An 11,972-nucleotide genomic window follows, 5' to 3' on the forward strand; every position below is an offset into this window, starting at 1 on the left:
TGAAGGAGCTGTGAGGATGAGCGAGTTATGCGGTCAGCTTTTGGAAAGAGGAGGATGCTTATGGGTACCATGAGGAGTCTGGCTATCTTCTGAGACTGCTTAAGCCTTATGGTGGCAATGGAACTGCAGGCTTCATTTCTGAAAGCAGCCTCTCAGATGAAACCTTTTTGTAATTTCTTATCATAGTTTCACTTGGTTTTGCTTCTTTCCCCCTTGTTTTTCTGCGATTACTATGAGAACTGGATAATTTGATTGAATTTTGATTAGGTGTGTTAAACTGCTTGCTTCTGAGTTGCCCAAAGGGTTTGCAACTTAGCTGCAGTCATTAAAAGTGTGGGTTTTTTTCCTTTCCTGTTTTGCTGTAGCTGGTCCTCTGCCCATCTAAATTTGGAGTTAGAGATGGTTTCTTTGTGTGCTGCACATAACCTTAATGCAGCTTATCTGAATGCATTTATGGTGCTGAAGGATGCTGTATATTTAACTCTGCTAAATCTTATTTCAGGGTAAGTGCTTGAAGACATTGAAAGGGCACAGTAACTACGTTTTCTGCTGCAACTTCAACCCTCAATCAAACCTCATTGTTTCTGGATCAGTAAGTGAATTTTTTTTTTCTTTGTGCAAAGCAAGTACTGCACACCCCTGTCACCTGACACTAAGGGGACAGACAGGTTCTTTTAGAGATCCTTGGCAGAATGATGATGGCACTAAATTGTAGTTACAGTTAAAGCTTTATTTTCTTAACAGAATATTGTAATTAGTATAGCACAGTATTTATGATTAGAATGGCACAGGATTTCTACAAGCAAAATCAATGTAATACAGTCTATAGGTAGCATAATACAGAATTTATAATACAGCTTAATTTATAATTTCTAATCACCTAGATTCTAACTTAACTCAAAGTATGACTTCTAATCACCTGGACCCTTTGCAGATCAGATCAGATCTTAATACATCCTTTGCTGTATCAATATAACAATCATAATCTAGACTCAAAATTCATATAAAAGAATATGAGTCACTCAATCCTCAGAGGAAGCAGATGATGGTGGGGTCATGGTCTCACTGTCCAGCAGCAGTTCTAGTCCAGGTTCCCCGCTTAGGACTTGTAACTGCTTGATTTTGTAGACAGTGCTCTGTGTGCTGTTACTCTTCCCTGTTCTGGGATAGGGTGATCAACACCACTGGGTTGGCTGGGTGCCTGGGACCTTCAAGGCTGGCAAGGAAGGGAGTAACCAGCCTGGTGCCCAGGAATCTTGAGGCCGGTAGGGAGGGGAAGAAGAAATCTGGTTTGTCTGCTTGATTCACAGGACCTCCAGGGCCTGATAATGAGGGAAAGGGAAGAAATTAGTGACTCAGTCACAGGAATGGCTGCTTGCCTTATAAAATGGTGTTAGTTATGCTAACCACATCACCAGCAGTCAGGAGCAGGGGGTACTGGTCACAGCCCCTTACCATTTCAGTTCTCTGTCTTCCATCACAAACACGCTTGTAGTCAGATGAACTGTGCAGTGTCACTGCTGTCTCTGCTTGGGGACACAGTCAAGCCCTTAAACCCATCCTCAATCATCAAATCGTTTAGAGTGGAAAGGACCCTTAAGATCATTGAGTCCAACCGTTAACCTAGCACTGCCAAGTCCACCACTAAGCCATGTCCCTAAGCACCACATCTACACTTTGAAATAACTCCAGGGATGGTGACTCTACCACTTCCCTGTGCAGCCTGTTCCAGTTCTTGACAACCCTTTTGGTGAAGAGCTTTTTCCTAATATCCAGTCTAAACCTCCCCTGGTGCAACTTGAGGCCGTTTCCTCTTGTCCTATTGCTTGTTACCTGGGAGAAGAGACCAACACCCACCTCACCACAACCCCCTTTCAGGTAGTTGTAGAGAGCGATGAGGGCTCCCCTCAGGCTCCTCTTCTCCAGACTGAACAACCCCAGTTCCCTCAGCCGCTCCTCATCAGACTTGTGCTCCAGACCCCTCACCAGCTTCCTGGCCTTCTCTGGACACGCTCCAGCACCTCAACGTCCTTCTTGTAGTGAGAGGCCCAATACTGAACACAGGATTTGAGGTGCGGCCTCACCAGTGCCGAGTCCAGGGCCACGATCACTTCCCTGCTCCTGCTGGCCACTCTGTTGCTGATACAGGCCAGGACACTGTTGGCTGCTTTGGCCATCTGGGCACACTGCCGGCTCATGTTCAGCTGGCTGTTGACCAACACCCCCAGGTCCTTTCCCACCAGGCAGCTCTCCAGCCACTCCTCCCCAAGCCTGTAGAGTTGCGTGGGGTTGTTGTGACCCCGGTGCAGGACCCAGCACTGAGCCTTGGCCCATCGATCCAGCCTGTCCAGATCCCTCTGCAGAGCCTTCCTGCCCTCAAACAGATCCTGCCCAGCTTGGTGTTTCCTACAAACTTACCAAGGGTGCACTCGATCCCTTCGTCCAGATGATTGATAAAGATATTAAACAGAACTGGTTTCCTGCATGGGGAGGAAGAGTTCAGGGAGCTGCGTTCCCAGTCTGTTATTTTTGCCCTGTGTGGTGCTTCTGTCTCAGGCTTTCTGATGCAGCTGCGGTGCAGCTGGAGGAAGGCATGTGCGTCTAGTCAAGCTGTAACACCTTGCATGCCTCGAATAGGTGCATCATTAAACCACCTTGTGCATTTCTTCAATCTTCAGTTTGACGAAAGCGTGAGGATATGGGATGTGAAAACAGGGAAGTGCCTCAAGACATTGCCTGCTCATTCTGACCCAGTTTCAGCCGTAAGTCCCTTCTGATAAATGAACGCATTAAAATGCTTATTTTGTTTAGCAGAGCTCCTACCTTGCCTCTGCAGAGTGTTTTTGTGCTTTAACTCCTACTATCAAGCCCTTGTACAGTGTAGTGGATGGGCTGTGGTTGATTTGCCAGTGGTTGTTGCTCAAAGAGAATGAAATGAACAGTGTTTTCTGTAAGATTGGTGTGGATTTTGGTCCTGGGTGTTAATGTGGGGAGCAGTGAGTAGTGATGTGCCAGTTGTGCCTGAATCTATCAGTCTGATGCTGGGGCACAGATTTGTGGTCACTTGAGAATCAGAGAACAGCCTGCATATACATCTCTTGCTTTCATGTTGTTCGAAGCTATTACTGAAGTCCAGAGTAGGGTAGTTCCATAGTACGCTCTGTTTCAAATCTCATTCATTTAATATGTGAAAGGAGCTTGGAATACAGCAATATCTATTCAAATGAAGGAAAACCAGAAAGTGTTCAACACTTAATATTTTCGAAATAAAGGAAACTGAAAAAATTTTGAGCCTTGGATGTGCTAAACCATGGCTGTTGCAACATGATACATGTATTTCGCCCTTAAAAAGTACATTAGTAGTAATTGTTCTTTAAAATAGCAGTATTTTGAGGTGTAATTCAAGAGAATAAATGGACCTTAAAACATGTGTGTGGCTGTGTATGAGGTTAAATTCCATGCCCTTAAGATTATAAGGTACTATCCCCAGGTTTGGTACTACTACTATTGAAGCAGCTAATGCTGTCTGAACGGAGTATCTGTGTGTTCATATGTTCTTCTCAGCTTCTGAAGAAACATGTATTCCAGTCCCTGATGCCTGAATAAACAGCTGTAGTTAATATCCGTTCCTCTTTATAATTAAGCCAGACAAGCTGCAGGGGGAAAAGAATCTTGGTTTTGATCATGTTACCCATCTAAACTCATGTCTATTGTTTGGATGTTGTGTTGACTTTCTGATTCTATCCACATGAATTGCAGTGGCAGTAATGGAAGATAGGTACTTTCAGTGGGACTTAAAAATTTGGTCTTTGTGAACATCAGTAAAGCTATTTTTTCTCTTCTATAATATTACAGGTGCATTTTAATCGTGATGGATCCCTGATAGTGTCAAGTAGCTATGATGGGCTCTGGTAAGCCGTTATTTCTTGTCTGTGGCACTGTTCAAACCTTTTGCATTTAAAAAAAAAAAAAGGGGACTTTAAAAAAAGAAAGCTTGTATTTGTAATGTTAAAATCGTGACAAAGACTTCAAAACCAATAGTAATGATTCTCATGTGTTTTTAATAGTCGAATCTGGGATACAGCATCAGGCCAGTGCTTGAAAACACTGATTGGTAAGTAGGAATATTTCTTGTTTGTGCTCTATTTTTTGCTGGTAAGTTGTGATGCAGATATTCTGCATCATTGCTGTGAACAGTGGCTTCCTTAAGCTCTATTTTACTGTCTTCCTACCATTCTGTTAGTACACTGTTGCCCTATCTTACTGCAATAACGGGAACTATCCTCTCACACGAATGGAAACTTGCTTAAGCTTTGAGTGCTGTGTAGTATAGATGGACAAATGAGAGTTTTCCAAGGTTTTCTATCATTCAGCTGTGCAGTGCTTGCAGTGCAGCAGTTCAAAACTGCAATGACAAAGTTTTTTGTGCTGTTGCATGTGATGGAAACAGCTACTCTGTGATTACACAAGCTGCCTTTTTATTGCAAGATGCATGAAGGCATGTTGTGAACATAGCTAATAAAAGGAAACCACCTGTTGGGCATACGTTCCTTAGTCCTTCATGCTCTTATAAAGCATTATACAGACAAATTACATGGCACTGCAGATTAGTGGCATATATTCTAATGATTTTTAAAAGGTAGAGATATGGTCTTGCTCTGATAAATGTTGATGCAAGGAAGGAAAGTTCAATTACAAAGGGTTATTTAAAATGTTAGTGAGCAAAACGCTTAATATCCTGTTCTTAAATTAATGAAAACAATCACCTTTCCTACATCTCTCTTTTACTTGAAGTACCAAGGGATAACCAAACGTAAAGTTTGTTTCAGTGAAACAGTTAACAGCAAATGGTTGTCAAAAGAAGTTCTCTGTCAATGAGACAATACGACTGTGCACTGTTTGATACCACTTTTATTTTTCACTGTAGATGATGATAACCCTCCTGTGTCTTTTGTGAAATTCTCCCCAAACGGCAAATACATACTAGCTGCAACTTTGGACAAGTAAGTTTTAAAAAAAAGAAAAACCCACAGGCTTTGAAATGTTTGAGTGCCACATAAAACTTCATTTTGCTTCTCTTTATCTACTGTAGTAATGCTACTACACAAGTTCATATACACTGTCAAACTTAAAGCCTGTGCAGTGTTGTGCTTTGCTAATGGCATAGGCAGGACTTGGGTCTTTTTAAAGTCTTGGCACTGCTTAGCGACTGCCACACCCATTCATTCCTTCTCGTACCTTTCAAAACCTCAGCACTTCCTTGCATTAATCATATGATTCTTTTGTAACATCAAGAGACAGAAAATCTAGCCTATAAAAGGGTGCAATATAAAAATAACTTTGTGTGTAAGGCATAAAAGCAGTGCAGGTGGGTTAATTGAGAATGATTCACCTGGAGAATTTCCATGCAGCTGCTAGGAAGGGATTAGCTGGTCTGTCATCTCCATTCACAGGTAGTAATGATGCTGTTGCTTTCGTGAGACCTTCCTTTCCTAAGGTCGTGAGGTTGATGCCTTCTCTGTCTGAGCATCTTTGTACAAAAGATACCACAGAATGTTGCCTTTTTTTTTCAGCTAGTTAGTGAAAGGCAGAGAAAAACCAGGTTAGGCTCCCTGGGGAAGAGAAAGGAGACTCTCTTGCAAGCTCTGGCAGTAGCCTGGGTATCAGTACAAATGGTCTGTATCTGGACGTGCATGGGGCTTGCTTAGCCTGTGGCAGAGTCTGTGGAAGCTTGCCTCAAACCAGTGACTCGCTTCATGTCCAAATTGTATTCCGTAGCATGCTTATTCACTTGCTCTGCACTGGGTTAGGCTCGAGCAGCTGAGGATGCCTCAGTGCAGCGTTTAGTCCCCTGAAACCTCCTGATGCAGGAGTGCAAGTTGAAAAATTAGTGCAGTGCGTGTGGATTTTGGTCCGTATCTACTTTCATCAGGATTTGATTTTTAAAACAGCTTGGGGAAAGGGCTGTTTGTAGGGCCATCCCTGATTCTGGTGGGTTTCTCACCCTGAGAAAGATGATGTCTAATGAAACCTGTATGAATATTTTGGATGCACTGGGAGTTGGGGGTGCATGCCAAACCACCTTATCCTCTCTCACTGTAACTTGTCTGTTATACTACCCATCGTTTTCTTAGTTGTCCGGTCATTATTTATAAAGAAACTTGCTGGTGTGGGGAAATATTTAAATACACCCTTTTTTTATGGAGGAGAACATGAATGGCATGGCAGTAAAACTGATACTTTGGAGTTAACCAATGCTGCATTCCAAAGCCAGGCTGAAGCGATCCGTGTAGATTTAAGAACACTGGTGTGGAGAAACTTTTTCTGCTGCTTGGAAATTGTCAGGTGAAAAAAATCCCAAGAACTAAAATTTTTGTTTTTCTGTTGTTTTCTAGCACTCTTAAACTTTGGGACTACAGCAAAGGAAAGGTAAATCCAATCCTGTCTCACTCTGTAGACTTAACTAAGCTTACAGGGGAATCTAGATTTCATATGTGCTTTTTAAACTTGCTTAACATTTTATGAATACTATAGAAAAAAGTGTTAGTACCCCTTTATAGGAGAGGACTAAAGATGCCTTTGGAAAAAAAAAAAAAGTGATTGGGCTTCTGCATAGCCCTAAGACATTAAGTAAAGCTATATTTCTCTGTTTTTTCTCTTTATGAACAATAAATTTCTGTTGCTCTCTTTGTCTGTAAGTAATATGAGAAATTTAAGGATGCTGCTTTTTTTTTCCCCTCCTCAAAATTGTTTAGTGTCCTAGGGCAGAGATACCCTCTGCATCCTCTAGATAAGTTGGCAGGGTGAGAAACACAGGCAGATATATTTAGTCTGTTCTGCCACAAGAGTTTGTCCTTGACTGAGAAAACTGCCTCCCAACTGTACTTATGTCTTGTGGCTCCTCGCTTTCAGTGCCTGAAGACGTACACCGGACACAAAAATGAGAAGTACTGCATATTTGCAAATTTCTCCGTTACTGGTGGAAAGGTTAGTGTTTATTTGAGATCCTTTTTACCGATGTGTGGCTTTTACTGCTTTTCTCTGTAGAAGAAACAGTAGCTTGGGGATAGAAACCTCCGCTGGCGGGTGCTGGATGCAGGTGCCGTAGTGCAGTGGGAGAGGAGGGTGTCCTGGGAAGGTCCCTCTGAGCACCTCTGGTGTTTTGTGTCTGTAGGTGGCCCCGCTGTCCCATTGCAGGCTCCTGCCACCGCAGCAGTGGAAAAGGACTTTCCCGCACCAGGAGCGCGGCTGCTTGTGTATGAGTTTGCCATAGCCACGCAGCAGCGGGCCATCCCGTCATGGGTTGGTGTGTTCTGGTTGAGATGACAGAACAAGTCGACAGAGATTAAATCCTAAGGCGGAACCACCTTAGCACCTCTTTTCTCCTTTAGTTTTCCTCCTCCAGTATACACAGGGTGGAACAAAGCTTTCTGCTGCCGGTAGGCACTGAATAGAGGCTGAGAAAGAATGAACCACATCAAGCAGTCACCATGTTGGAAGTTCCCTTTCATATGGTGACAATGAAATGTTTGCTGAATAGTAGCAGTTGGGTATAGATGAGGAGAAAGATTAAAGTAACTGTATGTTTTCTCTGCCCCTCCAGTGGATCGTGTCTGGTTCAGAAGACAACCTGGTTTATATTTGGAACCTTCAGACAAAAGAGATTGTACAGAAATTACAAGGACACACAGGTGTGGAATAGGATTTTGTTTTTATTGATGGAATATCCGTTATGTCAGCTTGTAATGGGGGCTTAGCTTGAGCATCTTCTCTCTAAGGGGAGACCTTATCGCTCTCTACAACTCCCTGAAAGGGGGTTGTGGCGACGAGGGTGTTGGTCTCTTCTCCCAAGTAACCAGCAATAGGACGAGAGGAAACGGCCTCAAGTTGCGCCAGGGGAGGTTTAGATTGGATATTAGGAAAAATCTCTTCACCGAGAGGGTGGTCAGGCATTGGAACAGGCTGCCCAGGGAGGGGGTGGAGTCGCCATCTCTGGAAGTGTTCAAAAAACGTGTGGATGTGGCACTTCAGGACATGGTTTAGGGGACATGGTGCGCTGGATTAATGGTTGGACTTGACGATCTTGAAGTTCCAACTTTCCAAGCTTAGTGATTCTGTGATTCTGATGTTTAGTTTTGACGATCAGACCCATAAATTCTTGACTGGCTGAAGCTTAGTTGAACCCTAGGGTTTGCTCCTTTTTATGAAGGGCTTTTTATGGGTATTGCAAGCATTTATTCTTTCACTGTGAGAATTTTGACATCAGCTTACAAAAGAGATTTCCTTGAGTTTGGAACTGGTTGAGATATTTGACTTGTAATATTAGTGACTTTGAATTGCCTATTAACACCTTCCAAAGCTGCAGCCCTTGAAAGGATAAGGACTGATGTGGTCCTGCTGTTGGTAAATGTCTGTATGCCTGTTCTGGAAGGCAGGGTTGAGCATGTATTGATATGTCACCTGATGGATACTTAAGTCTGAATCCCGTAAGAGAGCAGCAATTCCATGTACCAGCTAGAAGGAACTGTGCTGTGAAGTCTAAGCATGATTATTCCTTTGCAGGACCATTGATTTGGACTGTAAATGGGGGCAGTGGCAGCAGGTTTTCATTTCCAGGCTAGGGCAAGGCTCTGAAGATGAAGTGCTATCCAAGGATTGAATAGGATGTTGGAAATACCTTACATGGAAAATAAAAACGGAGCTGGCTTTTTGTTAGCTGTGTCTGACATAATATGCCAAGAGCTTTGCCTGTGAAGTAAGCAAGAATTAGAACCTAGAGAGTTCTCTCATTTTGAAACCCATGAAATACTTTCCAACTACTACTCTCAATTCTTTTTTTGCTGGTATTTCCTCTCACAGAGAAATAGTAGTTGGAAAATTTATGAATAATGTGTTTGTAATTCTGCTACAAGGGAATAGTAATTTGGCTATGTTGTTTTAAAATGCAGTAGCAATACACATTCATTTTAAGCAATGTCTGCTATGAACCAGATTTCCTTGCTGTAAATAATGATATTTGTGTATCTTTTCTTTTTTCTCAGATGTTGTAATCTCAACAGCTTGTCACCCAACAGAAAACATCATTGCATCAGCGGCACTAGAAAACGACAAAACAATTAAACTGTGGAAGAGTGACTGTTAAACGTTCCAGTATCACTTTAGAGACTGTCAGGAAAAAATGTTTTTAAAAAAAATATTAAAAAACCACATGAGAATAATAAATCCAGTTTGGCAGGAAACCTGAAGAATATTTGATAAAGTGGTTTCTGTTAGTCTTGGCCCAAAGAAAACGTCTTAGCTCTTTGCTAGAACCGGGCAACGTGGTGGAAAAAAAAAAACAGATGCAGTTGTCTCCTTTTCTTGCCTAATGGCAGACAAATGGATCATTCTGACATCGTGTTAGAAGTGTCAGCCTTGTATTGGACACCCCAAAGATACTGTACTTTATGGTGGCGTTACTTCTGGGCACTGTTGCTGCTTAAGGAAGAGCTGCCAGTCTACTTTGTAACAGTAAGTTAAGTCACGAGCCTAGAGGTGTGTGGAATTTTTTTTAAATGTCTAATTTTTTTTTTTTTCCAGAATGTAGGTTCTAGTCTCTTGGGAAGTTTCTGTATTGTTTTAAATAGGAGTACTGCATCTTTAAGGGTGCTTCATTTTAAACACTCAGCTCAAACTTTGTGACCAAATAAAACCATGCGGTTCCAGATTTCCCTCTTCCTGCCCCTGACTTGACTCCTGTGGTGAAATCTCCTCTTACCTTCTGTATAGTTGCTTACCTCTTGTTACGTGTGTTTAATAGATGCTGTTCTAGAGCAAAGTTACAGTTCTTCTGTTAACCATTAAAATGAATCCTGCTTGTAGTTGTTCTCAGCATATTTTAATTTTTTTCTCTTCTGGTTATAAAGCAAGCTCACAGAACACTGTAAAGTTATTTCAATGTAAAAAGAAAAAACCAAGACTTTTGTATCTTGAAAATCCATCGTATGAAACTGTATCGATAATGGCATGACTCTGTATCTATTTCAGCGTTGGTATTTCTTTCCCTTTTTGTCATACCCATGTGGTATTTACACATCCAAAAAATACCATATGCCATAATAAAAAGGTGGGATTTTATGTGTATGCTTGTGGTAGGAGTGTACTGATGTGACGTGTCTGTGTCCAAAGAAGCCTCCCTTAAAAACACCTTTGGAAGGAAGTTTTTCTGTAGAAGCTCCTTTGAGTGAGGAGGGGAGGAGGAAGACAGGAGGAGCAGCGTGGTGCTTTACATCTCTGTGGAGAAAGAAAAGAGAAGCAGAACTCAAGTCAGAATTTGTTTAAAGAAGGTAAGAAGATTGAACTGAAGGTGTCCTCAGCAGAGGCAACATTAGTACAAACCCTGACAGAGACCTTTAGCTAAGGGGAAAGGAATCCTGCGGCCCTCTCCATGCAGAAGGGGCAGGGCAGGCTGAGCGATGATCCAGGATTTAGCTTGTGTTGGTGAAGAATTGTGTTGAGGCACAAGTTTTATTGCACCCAGAGGGTTCTGCTGTAAGGGGATGTTTTGTTCCTGGTGAAGTAAAAATCCATTTTTTTGGTATCGACCTCATGTGCTTGATAATAACTGAAAATCAATCAGTACAAACCTCTCCTCTAGAGGCTGCTCGGAGACTGCCTTGCTTTACTCTTGGAGAAGACGACAGCTGCAAGACATGAGGTATAGCTTTTCTCTTTAAAATATAAAAATAGAGTTCATGTTGAGCTGGTGCTAAAATGACTATTGATAATACCACTGTCTTTTGATGTTTGTCATTGCCCCCAGGAAAGGACACTATGTCTCTAGACTTAGTGTCACTGCTGAAATAATCAATTTCTTAACTTCGTGTTCTCCCCCCAGTTTTTTTTCTCACAGGCCAATGAAACTTTTCAATTGCAGGATGTGGCTGTGCTGCTTTACCAGTGTGGAGAAGCTGGTGCATTACTCCAGCGAAGCATACTCATGTAGCTTCAGTGATGTTCTGTAGCGCAGTACTTCCCGTGTAACTCCGGTGGTGTGAGTGGCTTTGCTTGCCCGGCTATGGCTGCGTCTTGAGGCAGAGCTACGACGAAGGGAGATGATTTCCCTGCTATCAGGAGGAAATCTCTCCAACAGGGCTATTCTCTTCTCCCTGTTGTAAAGGTTCTACTCTTTTAGCTGTCCTCCGTAAAGGTTGTGTTTAAATCCCTAGTAGTGCACCTGGGAATAATGCTGGGGCCTGTCAGCATGAGCTCTACTTAGCTGTACTTATATCCAGCCTGGCATGTCAGTGGTGGGTTGATGGCCAGGATTAACTAATCTTGTGAAGCACGGTGCTGAAAACAAGGTTTGTGCGATGGCTGGGCTGGCTTGTCCTGTGGTCGCAGAGGTGTGGGTGCAGGCTGGTAGGGGTTGAGGCATGTTGCAACCTGCTGAGAGAAAGAGCTCTACCCCTGGGGCTCAGCTGGGCGCTTCTCAGGCTGGGACAACAGGAGGATCCGGATGAAGTAGAGGAGCGGCCGGGAGCTGGGCTTTTTAAAGGTTCCCCCGGGGGGGAGCGGAAAAACACCCAACAAAAAAACATGGTTAGATGCCACGAAGTAGGTGGCAGTGCCTTAACCGTATGCGTGTTGTATAGGCCACGAGGGCCTCTTCCATCCTTATCAAGGGGAGTGCTAACCTTCTCTCCTTTCATACAACACATGGTTTCGCCTGTGTCCTTCGGTATTTAAGCCTCCATCGAGCTGCTTTTGTTATATTACGGTGAGGAAACACTCAGGTTTTCTTTCTTCTTTGTTTGACATCCCTTTCTGCCTCCGACATAACTTTTTAGTTAAGCTCACCGTATGAGTACATAAGAACGCCGAAAAGCCCGTTAAAATAGCGACGACGCGCACTTTAGTGCCGCCTGCTTAATATATTCTTCGCTTTTAGCCAATCAGAACGCAGCGCCCGGATCTTTGGCTGCCTCCTGCCG

At 42.9% G+C, this 11,972-nt stretch overlaps 1 protein-coding gene across 1 annotated transcript in view; it reads left to right on the plus strand.

The window, feature by feature from the left end:
* The window catches only part of WDR5 (WD repeat domain 5), a 13,941-nt gene extending 3,825 nt beyond the window's left edge, over positions 1-10,116 (plus strand). Inside the window, exons 5-13 of the mRNA XM_010289496.1 lie at positions 503-592; positions 2,679-2,762; positions 3,856-3,911; positions 4,068-4,114; positions 4,928-5,003; positions 6,396-6,429; positions 6,913-6,987; positions 7,604-7,691; positions 9,042-10,116. Coding sequence (XP_010287798.1) covers positions 503-592; positions 2,679-2,762; positions 3,856-3,911; positions 4,068-4,114; positions 4,928-5,003; positions 6,396-6,429; positions 6,913-6,987; positions 7,604-7,691; positions 9,042-9,142 — 651 coding nt within the window. The 3' untranslated portion in view covers positions 9,143-10,116. The remainder of the gene's footprint in view (positions 1-502; positions 593-2,678; positions 2,763-3,855; positions 3,912-4,067; positions 4,115-4,927; positions 5,004-6,395; positions 6,430-6,912; positions 6,988-7,603; positions 7,692-9,041) is intronic.
* The last annotated feature ends 1,856 nt before the right edge of the window (positions 10,117-11,972 follow it).

The sequence above is a fragment of the Phaethon lepturus genome, unplaced genomic scaffold (genome assembly GCF_000687285.1).
Source record: "Phaethon lepturus isolate BGI_N335 unplaced genomic scaffold, ASM68728v1 scaffold11996, whole genome shotgun sequence".
NCBI classification, from domain to species: Eukaryota; Metazoa; Chordata; class Aves; order Phaethontiformes; family Phaethontidae; genus Phaethon; species Phaethon lepturus.